The sequence below is a fragment of the Malaclemys terrapin genome, chromosome 1, assembly GCF_027887155.1.
Source record: "Malaclemys terrapin pileata isolate rMalTer1 chromosome 1, rMalTer1.hap1, whole genome shotgun sequence".
Lineage (NCBI taxonomy): Eukaryota > Metazoa > Chordata > Testudines > Emydidae > Malaclemys > Malaclemys terrapin.
In genome coordinates this window covers 200,405,124-200,430,476 of record NC_071505.1, presented here as the reverse complement: position 1 = coordinate 200,430,476, position 25,353 = coordinate 200,405,124, and the positions used below count along the sequence as shown (strand labels likewise).

Genomic DNA, 25,353 nt, shown 5'->3' with positions numbered 1-25,353 from the left:
TTCCTGTGACTGACAGGTCTGGTTCTGTCTAAAGCTGCAAGCAAGCTGGCGTATCCATTATAATGGAACCGTGAATCTTGGCACAATGAAGAAAGTATAAAAATCAAAATCTGAGTATGATTATTTTAAGTCCTCGGTTTGTTAGTGAGGGCCATGTGATCTCCCTGGATCTCTGTGGCATTATTTAGTTGAAGCTTTGGAGTGGTTAAACTAAGACGAGAATAAGGATATTGGCAAGCTTGTCTGTACTTTGTTACTAATTTATAAAACTTCACTGGTTAGAATGGAAAGAGCAATGTTTATGCTCCACAAATTTCATCTTCCGAGCTGGTATAAATCCATCAACTGAGCTATCTGGAAACAACTTCTGGATTGAAACCGCCATATTAACAGAATCCAAAAGCAAAGCAAAAGAACATGCTAATAGAGAGGTCAGGGACCTTAAATATCAAAGCAGCATTACAGTTTTGAAAGCTATGCTTCTTGTAGAAAGCCACAGTTCCTGCCATGGGGGAAAAAAAGCAGAGGAATAGCAGATGCTTTGTAAAAATAACTGGTATGGTTTAGATTTGCAAGTGAAGTAGAAGCCAAACACAATTTGAAATCCTATGCATAACATTTTGTCAGGGATTGTGCAATCTCTGCTTTTTTCCCCATCTTATGTAAGATGGGAAACTAATACTATTTACAGCATCCAATCAATTGTTGCTTTAAACTTTAAGGAAATTTTAAAAAGCCAGTCTCCACTGTAGACAAACTTATCCTTGTTTCCTCGTTTTCAGAGACACTTCTATGTCCCTCACTAAAGATGGCAATTTACAAAGCACAAGTCAAATATTTTTATTACAACTACTGAGATATCATCTAAATGCCTGTCTTATGTAAACCAACAATACTTTATTGTAGCAAAGAGGGACTTCTGCTAGAGTTAAGGTTAAGACCAGCTTTCTCTTTAAAGTTCAACTGTTTTAAGTGCACTAAAATCTATTTCAAAACAATCCATGTAACCAAAATTTATGTGCCTCGGGGCTCCAGATAGGGTCAGTGATCCAAATTTGGGGTCACTTAACCAAGGGAGTTCCCAAGACAGAACTGCTAGATAAAAAACAACTTTTTCTAACGTTGACACATTCTGATAACTTTTTTGCATACAGACGGAGCTCAACCAGGATTCAGATCATCGTATCAAGGTCATGATTAAGGGTTACCTCAACAAACTGCATAGCACCTACCAGCCCTTTGCGGAAAATCAAATTAAAACATTTTTTTTTTTAAAGAATTTGCTTCTCTAGTTAGGTGTGTGCCAAGCGATTATAGGCTCACACACCTAATGGATTACATTGCATACACACAGAGAGAAAACGAACTATCTGGAAAGCTACCTCTACATCAGAGGACCCGTGTGGCTCGACAGGTGAGGTACGGTCACTGAATCCAAGCACCATCCAGGCACTAAGTCACAATCCAACGCAGGGTGGAAATCTGAATTTAAAATGGGAAAAAAGAGGCATCTTGCTCCAGCCTGACACTGATGGGTGGGTTTTTTTGGGGAGGAGGATATAATCAAATTATTTTTGTAAGACAAATTTAAATCATGTAAATGCTTGTTGACAGGGAAAGTGATACGTGGAGAGAGACTGGAAAGGAGGTATGGGGGTGAGTAGCAGGGGAACTAGAGGAAGATAAGGGCAGGGCAGCTTGTCAGCAGTCTCCTGTACTGCATGTGTATGCCAGCATCTGGGGACCCCGTCCCTTTAGGGAGCTCTGAGACCTTCTTCCTGCCCTCCCATGTGAGCTGGGATCTGGGGGTCCTTGCCCCCAATTGGTTTCTGAGTCCTTTTTCCTGTGTGGGTGCCAGGATCTGGGGTGCCACTGGCCATCTATAGTCTGACCTCCCACATGCCACCTTGTCATGTTAGCTGGATTCGGGGGGCCGGGGGTGTCCCTGCCTTTCTGGGGTGGACAGAGCCCCTCTCCATATACCACTACACGTCTACCCCGATATAACACGAATTCGGATATAACGCGGTAAAGCAGCACTCCGGGGGGGTGGGGATGCGCACTCCGGTGGATCAAAGCAAATTCGATATAACGCGGTTTCACCTATAACGCAGTAAGAATTTTTGGCTCCCGAGGACAACGTTATATCGAGGTAGAGTTGTTGGTGTCACTAGACATCACCCTAGGTAACTCAGGGGGTTGGAAGACCACGAGAGTCGATGAAGCCCCCCCCGCTCTAGGCCAAAGTGAACCAAAGCCCCTCCATGTTAACCTTTACTAACCTCACAAGCCAGCAGCTGGCAAGCGGTAGTGATAAGAGGAACCTACATGCTTCTAGCTGAAGGACAAGATTACCTGCAGAAAGGAACAGTGCGAACAAGCTACGCAGCCAAGGTCGTTTACTGTAGCTGCAGAGGGAGGAAGGGGGAAGAAGGGGGGGAGGTAGGGGAGGAAGAAAAGAATAAAAAGGGAAAACTGCTTGTCTCAGTACGCTTGATTTCAGACATGCTGGTCTCCTAGTGCTTATTCAGAGCTCTTGAATAAACTTTGTCTGCTTCTCCACCCTGGTGTGTTCATTGGCGCGAAGCACACTGGGCAACGAACCCCGCTGTTGCCCCCTTGGGCCCTCTGTGCTGGCAACAGTTTTGGTGTCCCTGGGTGGGCTCGAGGCTGAAATTTAGCTTTGCCCGGATCCCTCCTGGCAGCCAACAGATTGCGGCGATGACCGACGCCCAGTGCGCACCGGTGACTTCATCGGGGGCCTTGGCGGAGACGCGGTTTGATCGACCCCGGAGGGCACAACAGTGCAACACGCTCGGATAGTGGAGAAGCGGTTGTGGGTGACTGTGAGGAACCGGTCCCTTGGATAAGGTAGGAACAGTCCAGTGGTGTGGACTTTTGCCTGTTAGGACCTGGGGATGCCCAGCGTCACCCTAGGCCATGGGGCAGGGACAGAGTACGACAGGCAGGGCACGGTGTACGCCCTTAGAATGCATTCTAGCAAACTGGAAAGTGTTTGACGCAAATCCAATAACTAAAAGTAGATTAAAAAGGTTCTGTACAGTAGACTGGCCTCAATATTAGCTAGAGGACCAGGAAAGGTGGCCACCGGAAGGATCACTTAATTATAACACAATCCTTCAATTACTCCTGTTTTGTCAGCGAACGGGTAAATGGAACGAACATATGCATGCACAATTGTTTATGGCTTTACGAAATAGAACATATTTTGCAAAAGTGTAATTTGACTCTGACAGGTTTGGTAGTAGCTACTATTAGTCCCCAGAATCCCCCCACAGTTGTAATGGCAGGTCCGGTGTCCTCTTCGGCTACCACACCCCCACCATATAAAGAAAGGGTGTCTCGGGTTCCAGAAATCGCTCCCTCGGTGGGATTTTATCCGTTGATCACCAAGACCGTGGTGTCCAGACATGGCTCGGATAGGAATCAGGCCACTACTATGCAAGTTTACACCCATGTGCCTTTTAACCCAGTCGACCTAGCAGCCTTTAAGGCACAGACAGGGGAATTCTCCACGAACCCAAGCAAATTTATCTCAGTTTTTGAAGGGTGACTGGCCAGCCACAAGCCTGACTGGGATGACTGTAATATCCTCATGAGGACCCTGTTGTCTGAGGTGGAGCGGAATCAGGTTATGTCCAAAGCAAGGGAGGAGGCACAGCGGAGACATGACCTGGATCCAAATCACGTCCCGGTGCCCGCGGACATGGTCCCCCTAGCAGATCCCAGGTGGAACCCTAATGACCCTGCGGGCCAAACCCGTCTCACCTCCTACAAAGAACTGCTTTTACATGGTCTCCGCCATTCGGCTGTGCAACACAACAATTGGGCCAGGCCGTATGAATTCACCCAGGATGAAGTAACCTTTACCTTACGCCTCCCCCCTCCCCGAGAATGCCTGGATAATGACCCTTGCAATTGAGCCCTCAGCCATGCAAGCCCCAGAGTGGAGCCAGTGGGAGAACAAAAGGAGGGTTAAAAAGCAGCTTAGCTGGACAGTGGTGGCCCAGGGATTTAAAAATTCCCCCACCCTTTTTGGCCAGGCCCTGGCCAGAGATTTGGAGGAGTGGGACAATGAGGAAAAGGTCGTCCTCCTACAATATGTAGATGACTTGTTAATTGCCGCTGTGGGTCTAACCCCTTGCCTTAAAGCCACTGTGAGCCTCCTGAACTTTGTTGGACTCCGAGGATATCGAGTAGCACGGAGTAAGGCTCAAATTGCCTTCCCAGAAGTACAATACTTAGGGTTTCACATAAGGCAGGGGGAGCGTCAGCTTTCAAACGAAAGGAAGGAAGCTATCTGCCAAGTTCCTATCCCAAGCAATCGTAAACGGCTTAGGGCGTTTCTGGGTATGGCAGGCTTCTGCAGAATATGGATCCCAGAGTTTGGACTGTGGGCTAAACCCTTGTACGAATGCGTTAAGGGAACGGATCACGATCCCTTTCACTGGTCCTCAGAAGCCGACAAGGCATTCAAGGTTTTAGAAAGGAAAGCTATTGGACACCAGAGGTTATACCGAGTGGACTCCTCAAAAGTGGGTGTGCTCATCCTGGTTTGTTGCTCCAAAGCTCTGTATAGAAGTTATTTTACTGGAAGGGTGTATATGGCACACATTGAATGAGACGACTAATGTACTGTATAATGGCAATGTGTATGTGTTCATTGTTGGGAAAAGGTGTATGAGTGAAGAGTGGAAGTTTCCTTTGTAGGTTAAAAGAAGCCAAGAAGGGAAGAAGAAAAAAGAACAGAACAAGTTAACTGAGGAAAAAAATATAGCTAGCAAGCTCAGTCCAAAGATAAGATGCTGGCCCCATCCAAGGACATTGTTCACAGCTAAGACTTGGCTGATAGCCAAGAAAAGGAGGGCCTGAATGTGCCCAAGCAACTATGAGATCTGCAAAACACTGCCAGGCATTAATGAAATGTGTTAGGTTTCTTTTCTCACAGATAAAAGAAGTGTTAACCAAAGACCCTAGCAGCCCTGCCATTCACTGAAACAAGGAGACTGAGTCTACGTAAAGTCCATCAACGAAAGACTGCTTTGGCTCCACACTGGAAAGCCTTTTCCAAGTCCTGTTAACCACCAACACCACTGTGAAGTGCCAAGGACTGCCTGCCTGGACCCATGCTTCTCATTGTAAAAAGACCCCTCCACCTCGGGAGGACTCTCCGACTGATAAGCCTATTTCTCCTTCTAGCTCTGCTGTGCCTTCTGGACAGCAGGAAAAAGAAAAAAAAAGACAAGGTGAAGTGCTAGTAACCTCTCCCTTGTCCACTGACAGACCTACTGTGCCTTTGGATTTTTCTAAAAGAAGCAAAACCACTACAGGGTGATGTGCTAGTAACCTCTCCCCTGTATGATGCTGAACCACACTGTTTCAGGAAAAGAGAAGAAGGAACACTTGCTTCCTTGAAACCACAAAGTCCAGGGATTCCTGACTACAAAAGACATTAAGAACTGACCCTGGTGAAGAAACAAAGAATTAAACGCTGGCAGGGAGGCTCTTACCCAGCTTATGAGTAAATATTTTCTAACCTCTGGACTTAGACTCATAGCATCCCAGGTACAGGCTGAATGTCTGCTCTGCCAAAAGAATAACCCTCGACCGGGAGTGTCAGTGCCACCAGCCACTCTGGAACCTACCCCGGGTCCAGGACTGGTTTGGCAAATAGATTTTACTGAGTTCCCCCGGACCCAAGGGTTCAGATACCTCCTCGTCTTGGTGGATCGATTCAGCGGATGGCCCGAAGCCTTCCCATGCCGTAACAACACTGCCAAAACGGTGGCCAGGGCCGGCTCCAGGCACCAGCCTGGCAAGCAGGTGCTTGGGGTGGCCGCTCCGGAGAGGAGCGGCACATCCAGGTATTTGGCGGCAATTCGGCGGACGGTCCCTCACTCCCGCTGGGAGCAAAGGACCTCCCGACGAATTGCCGCCACAGATCGCGATCGCGGCTTTTTTTTTTTTTTGGCTGCTTGGGGTGGCCAAAACCCTGGAGCCGGCCCTGATGGTGGCCCTCCAATTTTAAACGACACCTCTCAAAGGTCTGTCAGGAGGCTTCTCTTCGATGGCCTGATGCTTTGCCCCTTGTTTTGCTCCGCATCCGCGCTCTCCCTAAGGGGAGATTAGGGCTCAGTCCCTTCGAGATTATGTTTGGAAGGGCATGGCCTCTGAACGGAACACACCGGTTCTGGCAGGGGAGTGGGAAATGGGGTATGGTTTCTTATCTCAGTACATGTACTCTCTGTCTGCTGTTCTTTCTTCTCTCCACAGGTACACCAAAGATTCACAGCCTCTTCCGCTGGATGCCCCGATACACTCCTTGCAGCCAGGTGATTCCGTACTCGTTCGGACCTGGAAGGACGAGCCTCTCCAAGAGCGGTGGAAGGGACCCCACACCGTCCTGTTGGTTTCCCATACAGCAGCAAAGGTCGAAGGACACAAGAACTGGATTCATCACTCCCATCTGAAAGCAGTGCCCGCTCCTGAACAGTGGACCGTCCAGCCTGCTGAAAAAACTTCCAGCGACGATCTGGGACTTAAACTGTTATTTAAACGACAATAAGGTTTGCTGGGAATGCCTTGTGCTCCCTTTGGACAGTCGCAGTGCACTCACCACGAGAACTCTGAGCACTGGTTGTGTTTGTTTTCAGGTGGCCAGCCTAACCTATTGGCCTGGTCCCTTTTGTTTCTAATCTGTTTGCTGTTGGTAATTATTCTCTTGTGGGCATTTGGGGAATTGTAATTACAGCATGGGTGCAGGTCCGGGGTCTGCCACCATGCTGCCTTGTGCCATGGAAGCATTCCTCTCGTTAACTCCCGTTTCCCCCCCAAGCACATGCAGGATGGGGAGGAATCCCTAACAACTTGGAAACAAACATGTATGAGGCCCTGAAGGTTGCCTTTGCCCGGAAATTCACTCTCTCCAATTGTTGGATATGTTCCCAAATCCCTCACCATTTGGCAGGGCTACCCTGGAGAGCCATTCCCCACAATTGGTCTGACATCTGTCAGCTCTGGCTGGCGTGGAACTCTTCTAAGCTTGGGGACGAAGCGGTAAAACAAAACTGCACAATAGAAGCCCCCTTTAGCCTGCTAGGAAATGACACCTGGAGGCCATTTAGTAATGCTACCACCATTCCACAAGCAGTTAAATTAGCCTCATCCCCTGTGGACCTGTTATATTACCAAGAATCTAAGCAAAACAACACCGGCACCCGTCCCTGGTGGTTTGCTGGCAACAGTACCTGCCAATACTACCTGTCCCCTGATGCTAACACCAGTATGCCCCTGTATAACGCCACAGGTGACCGGGTGGGCAACGTGCCCCAAACCTTTTCACAATACTCGACAAGCCTAAGTAAAAGCGGCAACAATTCCATGTTAGAAAATGGCCGAATGTATTATATGTGTGGCCATAGCACCTATAAGACACTGCCTAACCGCTGGTATGGTAGCTGTTACCTAGGGTTTCTGGCCCCTCCTCTGCAAGTTCTCCCTCAGGCCCCAAATGGCCGTCCCCGATGGCACCGGTCTCTATATGCCACCCCTGAACCTATTAGCGCAGGAGATCGACTTGGTATGATTCTCCTCCCGTCCTATGGCATGGGATGACTGGCCCAGCTCTATAAAAGGCTCTCTGTATTCCTTACCCAGTTTGCCAATGACACCCTGGCCATAGAAAAAGGCATAAGCTCCGAGCTGTACCAGCTTCGATTGCTGGCTCTGCAAAATCACCAGGCCCTGGATTATGTCCTGGCCTCCCACAGAGCATGTGCCCTTATCAGTAATGAATGCTGCACATTCGTCCCAAATAATGCAGACGACATTAACAAGCACATCCTGTCCTCTGAACCGGCCTTCAATCAGTGGAAGGCCCAGGAACAGGAACCCACTCTATTTGATACCTTCTGGAGCTGGCTCCCTAGCCTAGGGGGCTTGGGAGGTGGTCTTGTCCGCCTCCTGCATACTGGTCTCGTACTTTGTTTCCTCACCCTAGCTCTCTTCTCATGCCTGAAATGTTTAATGGTTAAAGTATGTACCACCCCTAGAAGTCAAGACACCTCCTTTTTCCCTTTAATCAATGATCTTAAGACCATGGCCTTGAATCCCATTTTGTCCTCAAATTATGAGAAAACTCAAGCCGGTGCTTTTGGAGTGTTCTCAAAGGAGGGAGTTGTTGGTGTCACTAAGCATCACCCTAGGTAACTCGGGGGGTTGGAAGACCACGAGAGTCGATGAAGCCCTCCCCGCTCTAGGCCAAAGTGAACCAAAGCCCCTCCATGTTAACCTTCACTAACCTCACAGGCCAGCAGCTGGCAAGCGGTAGTGATAAGAGGAACCTACATGCTTCTAGCTGAAGGACAAGATTACTTACAGAAAGGAACAGTGCGAACAAACTACGCAGCCAAGATCGTTTAGTGTAGCTGCAGAGGGAGGAAGGGGGGGGGAGGTAGGGGAGGAAGAAAAGAATAAAAAGGGGAAACTGCTTGTCTCAGTGCGCTTGATTTCAGACATGCTGGTCTCCTAGTGCTTATTCAGAGCTCTTGAATAAACTTTGTCTGCTTCTCCACCCTGGTGTGTTCATTGGCGCGAAGCACACCAGGCAACGAACCCCGCTGTTGCCCCCTCGGGCCCTCTGTGCCAGCAACAGAGTTGTATATGAACTGGGATGTGGAGTGCCTTGTCTTCTCAAGGTCTGAGCCCAACTCCCCTACCTCACCCTCCCTCCCATGTGAGCCAGGATCCTCTGGGTAGGGAACTTCAAACTGGCATGCTAAGAGCATGCACCAACAACAGACTGCTGAGGCTGAGAACAGGTATGCTTGACACATAGCCAAGGGAGGTAGTGTTGGCTCATATATCAAAAATGTATGCACTTTGACTGAGTCTAAGATGGAAATAGGAGACAGACTTGTTGAAAGTCTATGGGTAAGGATAAAAGGGGGATTTAAAAAAAAAACAAGGGTGATGACATGGTAGGGGTCTACTACAAACCACCTAACCAGAAAGAGGAGGAGGCTCTTTATAAACAGCTAACAAAATCATCCAAAGCACAGGACTTGGTGGTGATGGGGGACTTCAACTACCCAGATATCTGTTGGGAAAATAACACAGCAGGGCACAGATTATCCAACAAGTTCTTGGAATGTATTAGAGACCATTTTTTATTTCAGAAGGTGGAGAAAACTTCTAGGGGAGAGGCAGTTCTAGATTTGATTTTGATAAACAGGAAGGAACTGGTTTAGAATTTGAAGGCAGCTTGGGTGAAAGTGATCATGAAATGACAGAGTTCATGATTCTAAGGAATGGTAGAAGGGAAGACAGCACAAAAAAAATGGATTTGAAGAAAGCAGACTTCAGCAAACTCAGAGTTGGTACCTTGAGAAGCAAATCTAAGGGGGAAAACAGTTAAAGATAGTTGGCAGTTTTTCAAAGAGACATTATCAAGGACACAAAAGCAAACTATCCCACTGCGTAGGGAAGATAGGGAGTATGGCAAGAGACCATCCTGGTTTAACCAGGAGATCTTCAATGATCTGAAATTCAAAAAAGAATACTACAAAAAGTGGAAACTAGGTCAAATTACAAAGGATGAATACATAACAACACAAGTATGTAGGGATAAAATCAGAAAGGCCAAGGCACAAAACAAGATTAAACTAGCTAGAGACATAAAAGGTAACAAGAAAAACATCTACAAATACATTCGATTCAAGAGGAAAACCCAGGACAGGGTAGGCCCGTTACTCTATGAGGAGGGAAAAACAACAACAGAAAATGTGGAAACGGCAGGAATGCTAAATGACTTTGGGTACGTCTACACTTACCGGAGGGTCCGGCGGCAGGCAATCGATGTTCTGGGATTGATCCCGGAAGTGCTCGCCGTCATCGCCGGTACTCCAGCTCGGCGAGAGGAGTACGCGGCATCGACGGGGGAGCCTCCCTGCCGCGTCTGGACCCGCGGTAAGTTTGGACTAAGGTACTTCGAATTCAGCTACGTTATTAACGTAGCTGAATTTGCGTACCTTAGTCTGAAGTGGGGACTTAGTGGGGACCAGGCCTTTGTTTCAGTTCTCCCAAAAAAGTTAGTAGCGATTGTACATCTACTTTAGTGAATGCCAGTGAAAATGCGTTAGGATCAGAGGCTAAAATAGGGAAAGAACAAGTTAAAAATCACTTAGACAAGTTAGATGTTTTCAAGTCACCAGGGCCTGATGCAATACATCCTAGAATACTCAAGGAGCTGACTGAGGAGATATCTGAGCCATTAGCGATTATCTTCGAAAAATCATGGAAGACAGGCGAGATTCCAGAGGACTGGGAAAGGGCAAATATAGTGCCAATCTATAAAAAGGAGAATAAGGACAACATGGGGAATTACAGACCAAGCTTAACTTCAGTATCCAGAAAGATAATGGAGCAAATAATTAAGCAATCTGTTTGCAGACACCTAGAAGATAGTAAGGTGGTAAGGAACAGCATGGATTTGTCAAAAACAAATGGTTTCAAACCAACCTAATCGCTTTCTTTGACAGGGTAATAAGCTGTGGATAAGGGGAAGTGGTAGATGTGATATACCTTGACTTTACTAAGGCTTTTGATACTGTCTCACATGACCTTCTCATAAACAAACTAGGGAAATACAACCTAGATGGAGCTACTACAAGGTGGATGCATAACTCGTTGGAAAACCATTCTCAGAGAGTAGTTATCAGTGGTTCACAGAGAAACTTGAAAACAGGTGCTGTTTTCATCGCTCTAACAGCAGCATATGATACGATATGGCACGCTGGCCTGCTCGTGAAGGTGTCAAGGGTCCGGCTACCTTGGGTCACAGCTGTCGTTAACTGTTCCTCCGTGATAAGCAGTTCAGAGTCCATATGGGGAAGAAGACAAGTGCTTGAAGAGAACAGAGCAATGGGTTACTCCAAGGTTCTGTACTTTTTCCAACCCTGTTCAATCTTTAGATCAATGACCTGCCAACAAGTCAGGAGTCACGAAAGTTCTTTTACGCAGATGACATCTGTTGCGGTACCCAGGCCCAGATGTTTCACGAGCTTGATGCCATCTTAAACTGGGACATAGTAAAGTTAGCTGACTACTGTAAGACTTGGTGCCTCCAGACAAGCATCATGAAAACACTCTCCAGTTTGTTCCATTTTCATCACACCAGCGCAAACCCAAAACTGAATGTTTATCTGAATGGTCAGGAGGTGAAGCATGAAGTAAAATCGGTCAAGCTAGGTGTGACCTTAGACCACACACTGAGTTACCATGCCCACCTGAAGAAGACAGCAGCTAAAGTTAAGACGCATAACAATCTTTAGCAAACTGGCAGGTTTGTCATGGGGTGCCCGTGCTCCAACTCTGCAGACATCAGCTCTTGCCACCTCGTATTCGGTGGCGGAGTACTGTGCACCAGTATGGAGTGGATCGTCACACACCAAACTGGTAGAATGCAGTTACATGGCGCCATTCACATCATCTCCAGCACCCTGCATCCGACTCCACTTCCAGGGCTTCCAGTTTTGAGCAGTATTGCTCCTCCTTTTATCAGATGAGAGGTTGCCACTAGCAAGCTACTGGAGAAAGTACGTGCCAAGCCAAGCCTGCCGCTGCACAATAACCTTTTTAAATACTTTAAATAGATAATACTTAGTCCTGCCATGAGTGAAGGGGCCTGGACTAGATGACATCTCCCTTCCAGTCCTGTCAGGGATGGGCTAGATCAGAGGTTCTCAACCTTTTTCTTTCTGATGTAGTCCCAGAACTCTCCCCAACATGCTATAAAACTCAAAAGCCCACCTGTGCCACAAATGTTTTTCTGCATATCAAGTAGATTAAAAGTCAGGGCTGACATTAGGGGGTAGCAAGCAGGGCAATTGCCCAGAGCCACACGCCACAGTGAGCCCCTCAAAGTTAAGTTGCTCGGGATTTGGCTTCAGCCCCAGGCGGTGGAGCTCGGGCTTCAGCTTTCTGCCCTGAGCCCCAGTGAGTCTAACGCCGGCCCTGCTCTCTGGTTTATTTTGGCAGACCCCCTGAAACCGCAAACCCTTGGTTGAAATCCACTGCTCTAGATAATACTTAGTCATTCCTTGAGTGCAGAGGACTGGACTAGAAGATCTCTCCAGGTCCCTTCCAGTCATAGGCACTGACTCCATAGGTGCTTCAGGACTGGACCATCCACAGGAAAAAAATAGTGGGTTCTCAGGCACCCCACCCACCCCCCCGGCAGCCCTGCCGATCAGCTCCTCCCCATCCCCCATCCCCCCCCAGTACCTCCTGCCCACTGCAATCAGCTTTTCAGCAGCATGCAGAAGGTGCTGGGGGAGAGAGGGAGGCTGGGGGAGAGGGGGGTGCAGAAAGAGGCTGGAATGGGATGGCAAGGGGTGGGGTGGGGGTCGAGCACCCCCCAGGAACTCAGGAAGTTGGCACCTTTGCATCCAGTCCTACAATTCTATGATTCTCTCAAATCAAAAACTCCCCAGCACTGGGTCTGGGTGGGAATACCCACTGACACGAATGGAGTAGTTCACATGCCTCAGCGCTACTGCTTCAGGCTCTATTCATCTCCTTTGGGTATTCTCTTTCATCCAAGAACATCTGGTTTAGATAAATGGACCACTTAACACCTCTCTAAACTTTGAAGTTTGAAACCCACCTTGTGAAGAAGTCTGAGAATTAACTGTAAACATTTGGGACAAAATCTGCCTTGTCAAAGTCCCATCCCCTTCCCTCCCTCCCCCAATTTTATTTTATTAATTTACGAATGTAATCTGAGTACATCAAAATATTCAGAAGGCACTGAAACTATTTGTGGGGGGAAAAAGAATTACACATGCAAAAGCTCACAGGGAGAAGAGGGGTGAAAGAGGAGGTGGGAATGGAAGGAGACAGGTTTGGATCTGCAGCACGGGATGGGGCATTACAGGAATGGGCAGTAGGTATTAAATGGGAGAGATTGAAGAATGTGAGGGGTAGCAGAGCAAGTTGGAGTTCTAGGGGTGGCAGGGACCTGCGAACCCTACCCCTCTGCAAGGGACTGAGCCACTCTCCCTGCCCCCCTGTGTGAGCTAGGGAAGTGGGGAGTCAGAGACTGAAGGTAATGCAAATTTAAACATCTAAAATCCAGAAAAATAAATAGTTAAGATACATATCACCCCTGTGCAGGGTGGAGGGGCTGGCCAGAGTGTATGCAGGAGGGACCGCGTAGAAGGGAGAGACAGATGACTGCATGGACTTGCAGCGTAGCTGGGTAAGCCTGTCTGAAACAAGCCCAGGAGTCACAGGTGGGCATGGGTAGTGGGAGTGAGAGCCCAGCTCAAGGTAAATAACCAAGGAAATGAGTACACGGTAGCAGAGGATCTGAGACAGCAGGGAGCAACTTCTTATACGTTAACAGCTTCTAGATGCCAACTAATAGCTTAATGGAATGGAAATGGGAAGGCGAGGGCTGGAAATGTTGGCGGGGGAGCTACAGGTTACAAGGAATTGTGCGGCAGGAAGTGGAGAAGCCTGACACATTTTCTCACACGCTTAAGGTTACTGTAAGCGCCATGTAATGAAACTGTCAAGGTTTTGGGGGACACACCATGGATGAAACTTCTCTCGTCAGTCCTATTAGCAACTACACATTGCAAACATTTCCAGGCATGACCATTATCCCCATTCCACTATAACAAAACATACAGGAGGGGGAAGAAGCTCTTAGGAACCACATGGCAACTGTGTGAACTATTGGAAAGATCACTGGACTGACACTATTTCTAGCTCTGCCACTGGCCTGATGGGTGACCTTGGTCAAGTCACTTCACCTCTGCATACCTCATTTTTCCATCTGTAAAATGGGAATAATGTCAAAGTTTGTTGAGATCTACTGATGAAAAGTGCTGTATAAAAGTTGGGTCTTTTTGTTATTACCAAGCCACATTATCAACTGCAAAGCTACCTGAGAACTATAACTGTCTAAATGATCACTAACTCCTACAACACATTTCTTCCTGTTAAACACCCTCACACACCTCTAGGAAATTCCCTGACAAAAACCATTCATTAATGCAGAATTAAGGTTATCCAGAGATATCTCAGGCCCTTCCAGAACGTCATGTTCAGCAAAACTCAAACGTCTAAAAACCAGGAAAGATCAGGTACACATCAATTCAATATGTTGGAAATTGAGAGGCCTCTTATAGTCATTCCTCTCACTGATCAAAGCACAAGTCCCTACAGACAAGGCCATGACCATTCCTTTCATCAGCTAGTAGCTACTTGCTCAGTCTCAACTTCTTTGCAAAGAGACAAAAGCTATATATCTTCTCAACAGCCCTATACTGAAGAAGACAAAACAGTCTTATCACATCTGTAAAATGGGGATAATGATGTTAAACTTTGAGACCTACTGATGTAAGGTGCTATATAAAAGCTAGGTATTTTTGATAATTACTTAGCAACAGTAGCGTTATCAATTGCAAACCTCTGTGAAAACTACAACTGCCTACATAATAACAATAATATGGAGATATCCTATCTCCTAGAACTGGAAGGGAGTCCAGCCCCCTGCCTTCACTAGCAGGACCAAGTACTAATTTTTGCCCCAGATCCCTAAGTGGCCCCCTCAAGGATTGAACTCACAACCCTGGGTTTAGCAGGCCAATGTGCAAACCACTGAGCTATCCCCACCCTCCGAGGTTACATAACCGTTAACCTCTACCAATAAACATTTCTTTTTCTGTTTAAAAAGAAAAAAATAGGAAGTGGCATGGCAAAAATCTTTGTTAACACACAGTTAACATTGCCTGTTGATAGCTCATGCCTTTTCAGAACACGCGGTTCAGCAAAACCCAAACTTCTCCAAACCAGGAAATACTAAGTTACTGTAAACATCCACCCAACCTTAACTGTGCCATTTTTGAGTGACACCTCAAGCACCCATACCACACACACTCGCACTCTGCCTTTTCACCGTAATAGACAGGTGTTACCTGCACTTACCCAACGCTCAAACACTGAGCCTACTCCCCCAACATACCACATTTGTACAATACACCTCTATCCCAATATAACGCTGTCCTTGGGAGCCAAAAAATCTTACCGCGTTATAGGTGAAACCGTGTTATATCGAACTTGCTTTGATCTACCGGAGGGCGCAGCCCTGCCCTGCCCCCGAGCACTGCTTTACCGCGTTATATCCGAATTCGTGTTATATCGGGTAGAGGTGTATAATATAAAATTCTGTACTGAAATGATGCAGACTGGAACCTCAAGGTAAACATGCACCTCTTTCCTTTGAAAACTACACACATGGGGGGACACAGATGCAGATATTCTCCCATCACAATCATATCTGTAATGCTCCTAAACCTAATCCCCAGATCTCCTCCCATCACAATCACAATTCTTCCAATCAGTTCCAGTTTATTGCTCCACCAGTAAATACAGTACACCTAACACAATGAATGCAGCTAGAGTGCATGCAGATAATTCCCAGTGGCTTAGGGTGACCAGATGTCCCGATTTTATAGGGACTATCCCAATATTCAGGGCTGTGTCTTATATAGGCACCTATTATCCCCCCATCCCCATCCTGATTTTTCATACTTGCTATCTGGTCACCCTACAATGGCTACTGCAAGTTCCATGCAGTCAGAGTTAAGGACATGTGGGCTTTTACCTTAATTCCTTATTTCCTGGTTTGCAGAAGTTTGAGTTTTGCTGAACTTGACATTCTGGAAGGACAAGAGCTATCACTAGGTAACCTTAGTCTGCATTAAAGAAGATTTTTTCCATTTAATAACATTCTAAAAGGTACTTCGTCACATTTCAATTTCCACTTAAAGCAATGGAGTAAAACAGTGGATTCAAAATTATTTCACATCATTTTATCTCCCCCAACACACAACTTCTAACAAATAATAATTAAATCTTACTTTATTTTAACACTATTTTCTGAAATAGTACATGTTCTGAAATTTTTTTCCTTTCTAAGCACTTGATCCAACTTCCATTAAAAGACAGAAAATGGAAAAATTCCAATTGATTTCAACATAAAATGGATTAGGCCTAAGTTCCCCATAAGCTGCACAGCGGTGTAGCCGCGCAAAAGCCTATTTAGTGCTGCCGAGGCACTTCGGGAACCTGCCCGGGGACCTGCCACAACCGGCCTTCCCCCAGCTCCCACCTAGCCCAGCCCCCAACCTGCCGCGGGAGGGGCACCCCTCCCCTGGCCCCAACTCACCCTGCAGCTCAGACCCAGCCGCGGCCATATTGGGCCCAAGCAGCCAAGGCGGCATGGACCCAGCCACAGCCGGATCAAGCCCCGGCGCAGCCCTGGGCCTGACCGGGGTGGTGGGACCCAGGCCTGACCCTGGTACAGCGGGCGCGACGTGGCCTGACCCCAGAGCAGCCCAGATCCAGCTGCAGCCAGAGCAGCATGGAGCAGCCCAGAACCAGGCGTGGCCCGGGCATCCCCCGGAGCCCAGACCTGCTGGGGCCAGGGGAGGGGTGGCTATCCTGCAGCCCCAGCCCCAGCGCTCCTGCAGAGGGGACAGGCGCCTCTCCCCCCCCAGCCCAGGTGCTGCTGCGAGGAGAGAGCACTGGGGAAGAGTCCTCTTTCCCTGCCGTATCCCCAGAGCACCCTCCTGCACCCCAAAGCCCTCATCCCCAACTGGAGCCCTCACCCCCTGCACCCAACCCTCTGCTCCAGCCCTGAGCTCCCTCCCACAAGAATTCCTCGGCCCCATCCCCACCACATTAATTTTGTTATGTGTACCAATATGAAGGTTATGTGTCACACATCACCTCCATATTGGTGCACATAACAAAATTCATTCCACATATGGGTGGGAAAAATTAGATGGAACACTGGATTAGGCCCTTGAAAAGAAAAAAAAAAAATCCATGCAGGACACAAAACTGCCTTTCAAACGTAGACAAATTTTGTAGACGGTGTGTGTTATGATGGTGTCAGTCACCATTCAGGGTAAGGACGCAAAATAATGTACATTCACTGATTTCTCCTGCCAACTGGCTAAAGAAACTGTTAGCATAAGCTTTAGAATCCTTACTTGAATAAGCAAGATTTTGCACACAACTGGAAAAGAAAAGAGAAGGAAGAATGCTACAGAAAGCGTGATGAGAGGAAAAAAAAGAAAAAGAAAGGCGTAGTAAAAGTTTCACATGAGGCATAAAAGTATCAGAAATAAGGACAACATTGTTCATATTTCTGTTTAAAAATCTAATAAGAATACCAAAATAATCCATGTAATTTCAGATAATTGTTAATAATAATGCTCTAAATTGTTGTTAAAGACTTCACGAGTTTAATAAAGCATCGCTAATTTTTCACGTTTCCATGACAGAATGTTCTAGAAAGTACAGGATAACCTCATTTATATTGATATTTAAAAATATTCAAACTGTTTACATCTTCTCATATACATTTGTATATTGCAAAGGACAAAGAATACAAAGTGACAGCAATACTGCAGTAGTGTGTTATCATGCACAATACCCAGTGTTAATCCAGTAGAGTAGACCATGCAGCCACTTGAACAGTGACAAGGTATCAATAGACTGTATTAGAGCTGATGAATTACAACATTACAGAAACTGATAAAACACAATACACAAAACCGTGAACACTAATGTTTAGCTCCAATAGAATTCAATCTATATTATATTTATTAGGTGTCAGACACCATTACAAAGCATTAAATGAAATTCTTCTATTATAAAACCATTGTAAACACGTGCATAGCCACCAAGCAATTTTTTATGTCCATGTATTTAAGTGCCATACATATGGAGTGTACTTTTGGAAAGAACATCGCTGTAAATAGTTTTTTCCTTACAAGCTAGCAGTCACTCGGGCAATATGCTACAGCAATTTATAATAGTAACAACTACTATTCAGAGATGATAGAATTTTTTCAAAGCTTGATTGTTTTTGTGAGAGCAAAGTCATTTGCACTGCGAGAGAGAGAGAGAGAGAGAGAGAGAGAGAGAGAGAGAGAGAGAGAGAGATCTTTATGATTATAATTCTCCTGTAAAAATTCACTCCAGGCTGAAGCCTCTTATAGTAGTACAACAGTAAGTTCACAATTTGCTCTCTTTTCTTTTAGTAAAGAGTTTTTAAATGAACAATCATTTTGAAACACTGCAGTATTGTATCTTAGCTTTCTTAATAGAGAATATTAAGACCATATTCTCCAGGAGTTTGCATGTGAACTTTGGTACACCATATACTCTTGGGGAAATTCTGCACAATTTTTTAAAAAATTCTGCATATTTTATTTGCAAAACAACAATATAATCACTCCAGATTCAGTTATTTTGGTAATTTATTTCAAAGTACCTGTCAACAAGTATGTCAACAATACAGCCAACAACAAAAAAAGATTTGAGTAGATAGTTAAAGAATCCCTTACAACAAATTAATTCCAGTTGGGAGTAGCTGGAGGGGGCTGCATGAGGCCCCCAGAGCCCAGCCTCAGGCCTTGGCTACACTGGCAATTCACAGCGCTGCACTTGCTGCACTCAGGGGTGTGAAAAATCACCCCCCCCCCCCCAAGCGCAGCGAGTGCAGCGCTGTAAAGCACCAGTGTAATCAGCGCCTGCAGCACTGCACGCTCTCTCGCAGCACTGCAAGCTATTCCCCTGGGAGAGGTGGAGGACTTGCAGTGCTGCGAGAGAGCTCTCGCAGCGCTGGCGGCGCGACTACACTCGTGCTTCACAGCGCTGCCGCGGCAGCGCTGTGAATCAGCGAGTGTAGCCAAGGCCTCAGTGAGGGCCCCCAGAACCCACATCCCCCTCCCCCACCTGCCCAGAAACCTATACCCCTAGAGCCTTTACTTCCCCCAGCTTCTTTACTGATCCACCATGGGACATGATGTGCTGCAACCCTCCCCTTCCACACCCTTTGCCAGAGCTGGATCTCCCATGCCCTCCTCCCAACCCCGGGAGAATGAAGATCAAGCCAGACAGTGAGAGCGTGAAGCCTCCATCCCCACCGGGCTGGGCGTTCCACTCACTGCGAGCTGGACTCTGCGGAGTCCAGCAGCCCCTAGTTGCGTCCAGCAGCTCTGCAGTGGTGCAGAATTTCCCCAGGAGTAATTAGCCCTAATAGCTCAGTCACCTGTGTGGCCAACGGTACTGCTACCAGAAAGGCTGCTTTGATGGAAAGAAGAAAGAGTACATTAGCAAATGGCTTGAAAGGTGGGCTCGTTAACCTTGCCAGTACAACATTTAGATCTCAAGGAGAGGGACGCTACTTTCATAGGGTCTTTAAGATATCTAGCTACCATATGGTGTGAAAATGTGGAATATCCATAACTGAAGGGTAGAGAGCTCAAATGGGCTGTGAGATGAACACTCAGGGAGCCATGGAGAGTCCAGAGTTCTTTAATAATAGAAGGTAGTCCAGTACGTTGGGTATTTGAGCTAGAGACTGAAATAACTAGCGTGCTTAGATAGTGAACCACTTTGCAGAATAAGTCTACCTTGTAGAGTCCTTTGTACTGTGGATAAGAATGTTGTGACATCAGTAGAGAGAACTTGTTCAACTGAGATATATTAGCCAGCATCCATGCCATGAGGTCCAGGGAATATGAATCTATATAGCGTATCTTACCGTCTTTTTACATATTACATCTGGCTGTAGAGGCAATGGTATTGGAGGCTGGATGGAGTGACTCTTTAGATCTGAGACTCAGAACTGCTTCTGCTATGCTAGAGCTTTTATGATGATCCTGGGTGATTCCTGCCTGAGCTTCCTGAGAATGTTCAGGGTTAATGGAATTATAGGGTAAACAACTCAGGCCCTGGAACCAGGGTATCATATATACATTGGACACAATTCCCTCATTGGGTCTTCCTCTGGAACAAAGCTTTTGACTTCCACAGTTTTCTCTGGTGGCAAAGAGATCTATGGTTGGATGACCCTCCACCTGAGAAATATGTTTGGACAGTGTCCTTCACTGTCCATATGGTCATTTCTGAAGTGTCTGTTGAGGTGATCTTCTAGCACATTCTGTAATCCTGTGAGGTGTACTGCTTTCAATTCCATGGAGGATACAAAAGTTAGGGTTACCATATTTCAACAATCAAAAAAGAGGACGGGAGGAGCCCCGCCCCTGTCCTAGCCCCGCCCCCGTCCTGTCCTAGCCCCGCCCCTGCCCCTTCCACTCCCTCCCACTTCCTGCCCCCTCAGAACCCCCAACCCTCCCCCCCACTCCTTGTCCCCTGACTGCCCCCCAGGACTCCACCCCCTCCCTAAGCCTCCCTGCCTCTTGTCCCCTGACTGCCTCCTCCTGAGACCTTCCCCACATCCTAACTGGCCCCCTATTACCCTACCCCCCTACCTGTCCCCTGACTGCCCCAACCCTTATCCACACCCCCACCCCCTGACAGCCCCCCCCAGAACTCCTGACCCATCTAAACCCCTCTGCTCCCTGTCCCCTGACTGCCCCCTCCTGGGACCCCTGCTCCTAACTGCCCTCTAGAACCCCACCCCCTACCTAAGCCTCCCTGTTCCTTGTCCCCTAACTGCCCCTTCCTAAGACCCCTCTCCCTAACTGCCCCCCAGGACCCTACCCCCTACCTGTACCCTGACTGCCCAAAACCTTACACCCCCAACCCCCAGACAGCCCCCCCCAGAACTCCCAAACACCCCCCCGCTCCTTGTCCCCTAACTGCCCCCTCCTGAGACCCCCCACCTGTACCCTGACTACCCAAAACCTTACACCCCCAACCCCCAGACAGCCCCCCCCCGAACTCCCTGACCCATTCAACCCTCCCCCCTGCTCCCTGTCTCTTGACTACCCCCTCCCTCCCCCCCGAACCTCCGTGCCGCTTCTCTGAGCCCCTGGCCCCCTTACTGTGCTGCAGAGCAGCGTGCTCGACAGCGGGGGAGGGCAGCAGTGTCGGAGCCGGCGATCTGTGAGTGGAGGGAGGGAGAGGAGGGGGGGGTGTCAAGTTTCAGGAGGGAGGAGGGGGAAGTGCAAGCAGGGCTCTGGCTGTCCGAGCTCTGGCTGTCGGAGCACCGGCTGCTTTGTAAGCGCGCACACGCTCTGCATGGGAGGGGGAAGGAGGGGAAGTCCGGACATTGACAAATTCCCCCCGGACGCTATTTTTAACCCGAAAAAGCCGGACATGTCCGGGGGAATCCGGACGAATGGTAACCCTACAAAAGTTCTACAGACATAAAGCTTCTTGACAGACGGATGGAACTTGCTCACCTCATTTGTTTTCATAAAACATGGCTTTTGTATTGTCCGTCATGATTTGACTTGCCAATCTTTCAGAAGCAGGAGGAAAACCATGCATGCCCAACAAATAGCTCTTAGCTCCATAACATTTAGGTGAAGTAGTGTTTTCTGAGGAGTCTGCATACCTTGTTTCAAGGTTGTTCAAATGGGCTTCCCAACAAAATGTGAAAGTTTCTATCACCAACATCTATAAGGGACAGGCCCCATTCTGAAAGGAAAAAAGGCACCTTGAGTGCCCTTCATTGAACAGAACAGCTACATTAAGGAGGGGGATGTTCTGAACTCCAGGTTTCAGCCAAAGCAGCAAAATCCCAGTACCTGGAAATCCCTAAAAATAACACCCCTTTATTAGTGTTATCCCCAAACTAGCGTAAAAAGGAGAACACTACTCGTTTTACAGCCATAGGCAGTAAGAAGGAATGGAGGGATAGCTGGGCTTGCACCACCCTTTACATCCTCGAAGGTGTGTGGAGGGTAGAGTGGTGGTGCACAAGAGCATCCAGACACAGTGCCGTCCAATAGACTCCAATCTCATGCACATAAGCACCAGAAGTGCAATGCACATGAACAGTCATTCAAAGAACACTATCGTCTTCCTTGGCCATGTGAAGAAACTGAACTACTCATCCACCTAAAATAAAGTTACATCATTTTCAAATTTAATTCAGAAAAGGCTTAGTGGTTTGCCCTAAACCAGATTGGGTGAGGTAAGAATTTTGTTTTTAAAAATGTTGTATGGGTTGGTGGCAATCTTTTATGTATAATCATCATCTTGGTATAACTTTTGCCCCTTTTATGCTGAGGATTTTTCAGCACAGACAAGTTAATGGTTCATAAGGAATTACCTCCTAAATCCAGACTGCTGAAAAGAATATATAGATGGACATGCTTTTATTAGTTTATTTCCTTTCTGTACATCTTCTCCTGCTAACCAAAACTACTTCCTCTCTGAAAGGATTCTAGGCAGGACTGAAGAGGTCTGAGACAATTTCTTTCCTAGTACATAGTCCTATAACCAGACAACCATGAAAACTACTAAAACTTGAGCAGATTTAGCAGGATGCACTCATTTCCAAGTTTCAGATACAGGAAGTCTTTGGTTCAGACTTATGTGGAACACTGAACAAACAGGATCTTTAAAGTTAGCAATTAGGTACTGGAAGTCCATCACAGAAAAAACAACTGCTTTACAAATAAACAGCAAGAATTTACTTAAAAGTTCTCCCTTACCCTCTGTACTTAATCCAGGACTTGAGGTGAATTTTGCTACATCGACAATCTTGACAGCAAACTGTTGCCCAGTTTCTCTGTTGATACATCGCCGCACAACACTGAATGGACCCCTAAAAATAAACAACAAAACAGTCAGATTTTCTGCATTAAAAGAATTACAAACTATTCTGTTCTCTTTTGTGTGTTTAGCTGTACAGTTCCATTATTTCCTAACACATGTAAGGTTACATTTTTGGATCTCTAATTCCATGCGGAAGGTGTGTACCACTCATCCATGTTGCCCACCACAAAATGTAATTGCTACTAGAGTTTAATGTAAACAGCAGTTTACAAAGTTCATAAATAATTTATTTTGTACAGTTTGCTGGTAAAGGATACAACTAATAGAATCCATACAAAATCATCATACTATTGCTAAAATGTAAGTGTAATTTGTTTATTATGATACAAAATACAGTAAGAAAAAAACTGCAAAATACCTTTATATTACACAGATTTACTATTACCACATTTAATTCGAGAAAAATTTGTGAAATATATATTCTAATAGGCTCAAACTCTGCACCCAGACTCATTCTATTGATTTCAGTGGGAATTTGCCTGATTAAAAAAAAGTTAATAAATTCTGACTGAGGAATCCAGGATATGACTGACTAAAAGTACGGTTTAATATAAAGAGAAAGAGTAAAAAATGCATTCAATTCTGTTATTTTTTTAAATGCCGATTAAGAAACACTTAGAAAGGATAGTTTAAAATAGCCAAATCTACCAAAAATGTAAGTTAATCTTTCCACATACATCACCAACCAGTGAATTTTAAACGAATACAGGAGACATGGGAAATTTCCATTACTACTCTATATTTAAAACTCCAGGGTAATAGAAATATATATCAAATTTTCTCTGATCTTTATTCTTTAAAGATCCATCATGGAACCAAAGAAGCTACATATAATAAAAGGTTTATTAGATTATCTAGTTTATACACCTAACAATACTGTATTTAATCCTGCAAAAACGATTTGCAGTTCAAAATACCTGTATGTGCCTTAATTTTTTCCAAAATCTACGTTCAGAATGATTGTATCCCTAAGAAATGCCACAATATATGGATGAGAGACAAGGTGGATGAGGTAATATCTTTTATTGGACCAACTTCTGTTGGTGAGAGAGACAACCTTTTCAGCTATACAGAGCTGTTTGTGGCTCAAAAACTTGTCTCTCTCACCAATAGAAGTTGCTCCAATAAAAGATATCGTACACATCTTGTCTGTCTAAAATCCTGGAACTGACATGGCTACAAATAAACAACAATATACGGTTTATATTTACCTCGCTTCTACACAGATTTCTTTGAAAATTGATCCTTAAGTGTCATATCCCAACTCACCCATTTTTGGAAGTCATTCTGTTAATATTAGGATTTAACTTGAACATTCTTAGCGCTAACATGCTATGCAACAAAACTCAACTTTAATTTGTAACATTTTCATATAAATTGCATCCTATAATGCTATAATGTTAGATAATGCAATTATCCACTACTCCTATTTAACTAGGTAAGTTACTAGGTACAGACATGAGAGAAAATGTTTTCAGATAAGATTATGGGAACATAGGAAGGCAGTGGTCACAAAGAAGGTATATTTTATTTTATTTTTGTTGTTGCTGCTTCTTTAACAGTGATAACAAAGGGAAACGTATAAAGTTAAATTGGCACACACTAGAGAAAATTAGGCTAACATACCAGTTGACAAGGAAATTCACATTCAAGAAGTTTCTCTGAAAGATAAGGGAAGTAATTTAAAGAATATGGATGGAAGTTGTGCATGGAAGATTCATGTTTTTTTGTTGACTGGAATAAAAGGCAGTGCTTAGTTTAAAGGATGAGTTTTCCCTTTTAGACAGAAAACTGCAAATCAGGTTATTGATCTCTGACTCCTGAGACTACAAAGTGACAGCCTTTCTAGTTCTCAATAGAGACTTTTTAGAGGCAAGGGTGGAGAAAATAAGAGAAAAATAATTTCAGTTTAAATATGTTTATTTACTAACAGTTTTAATTTTAGTTTGATGTTCCTGTACATACAGGGTGATTTTTGGAATTTAATTATTCTTTTAATCCTGATTCCATTTTTGAATCCAGATTACTATTGTAAGGGTCTAAAACTTACATTTCACCTGTCTTTATAGTCTTATTTAAAACAGTAATTGTACCCTAAAAAAGGAAGAGGAGGGAGAGTATAGAGTCTAACTTGAAGCCTACTAAATATTGTAACAGGAATCAGAGAGGATATTCATAATCTTGGACAAATTAAACACATAAAAAGGATAACTAAACCCTAAATTATATTATCCTCTAATGAAAACCCCCTCCAAATTGCACTGTCTGCCAGATGAATAGCTAGAGATAGAGACAGTCACACTGTTTTGTTTTTAAATAAATTATATGCTAAGGTTTCAATCCTGCAAACACATATGCATGCGTTTTACCTTACACATGGAAGGCCCACTGTGTGCAATGTAAAGTTAAGCATGTGCAAAAGTGTTTGCATGATCAGAGATCAAACAGGTAATTTTTTTCTCACTAATATTCAAGCTGTGTGCATAGGTATCCATATTTTGACTGTCCTATTACTTTTCAATATTTATTAAGGGAATATTTTAGCCACAATCAACATGTATATTTTTAAAATTATTAAATGAAAAAGCCTAAGTATACAGGGATAAAAATATTTCACTCAGAGATCCTTAGACAGAAATTCTACCAATGCAGTTGACCAGCCAGACACATTCCTTAATTAATACATTATGGAACTTAAATTTAACAGTCCTG

The 25,353-nt window shown here is 45.4% G+C and overlaps 1 protein-coding gene across 12 annotated transcripts in view; it reads right to left on the bottom strand.

Annotated features, from left to right (window-relative positions):
- Nucleotides 1-25,353, bottom strand: part of CASK (calcium/calmodulin dependent serine protein kinase) — a 414,387-nt gene that overhangs the window by 263,122 nt on the left and 125,912 nt on the right. For all 12 annotated transcript variants that reach the window (XM_054005578.1, XM_054005605.1, XM_054005628.1 and 9 more), the window contains exon 2: nt 22,518-22,630. In XM_054005578.1, coding sequence (XP_053861553.1) covers nt 22,518-22,630 — 113 coding nt within the window. The remainder of the gene's footprint in view (nt 1-22,517; nt 22,631-25,353) is intronic.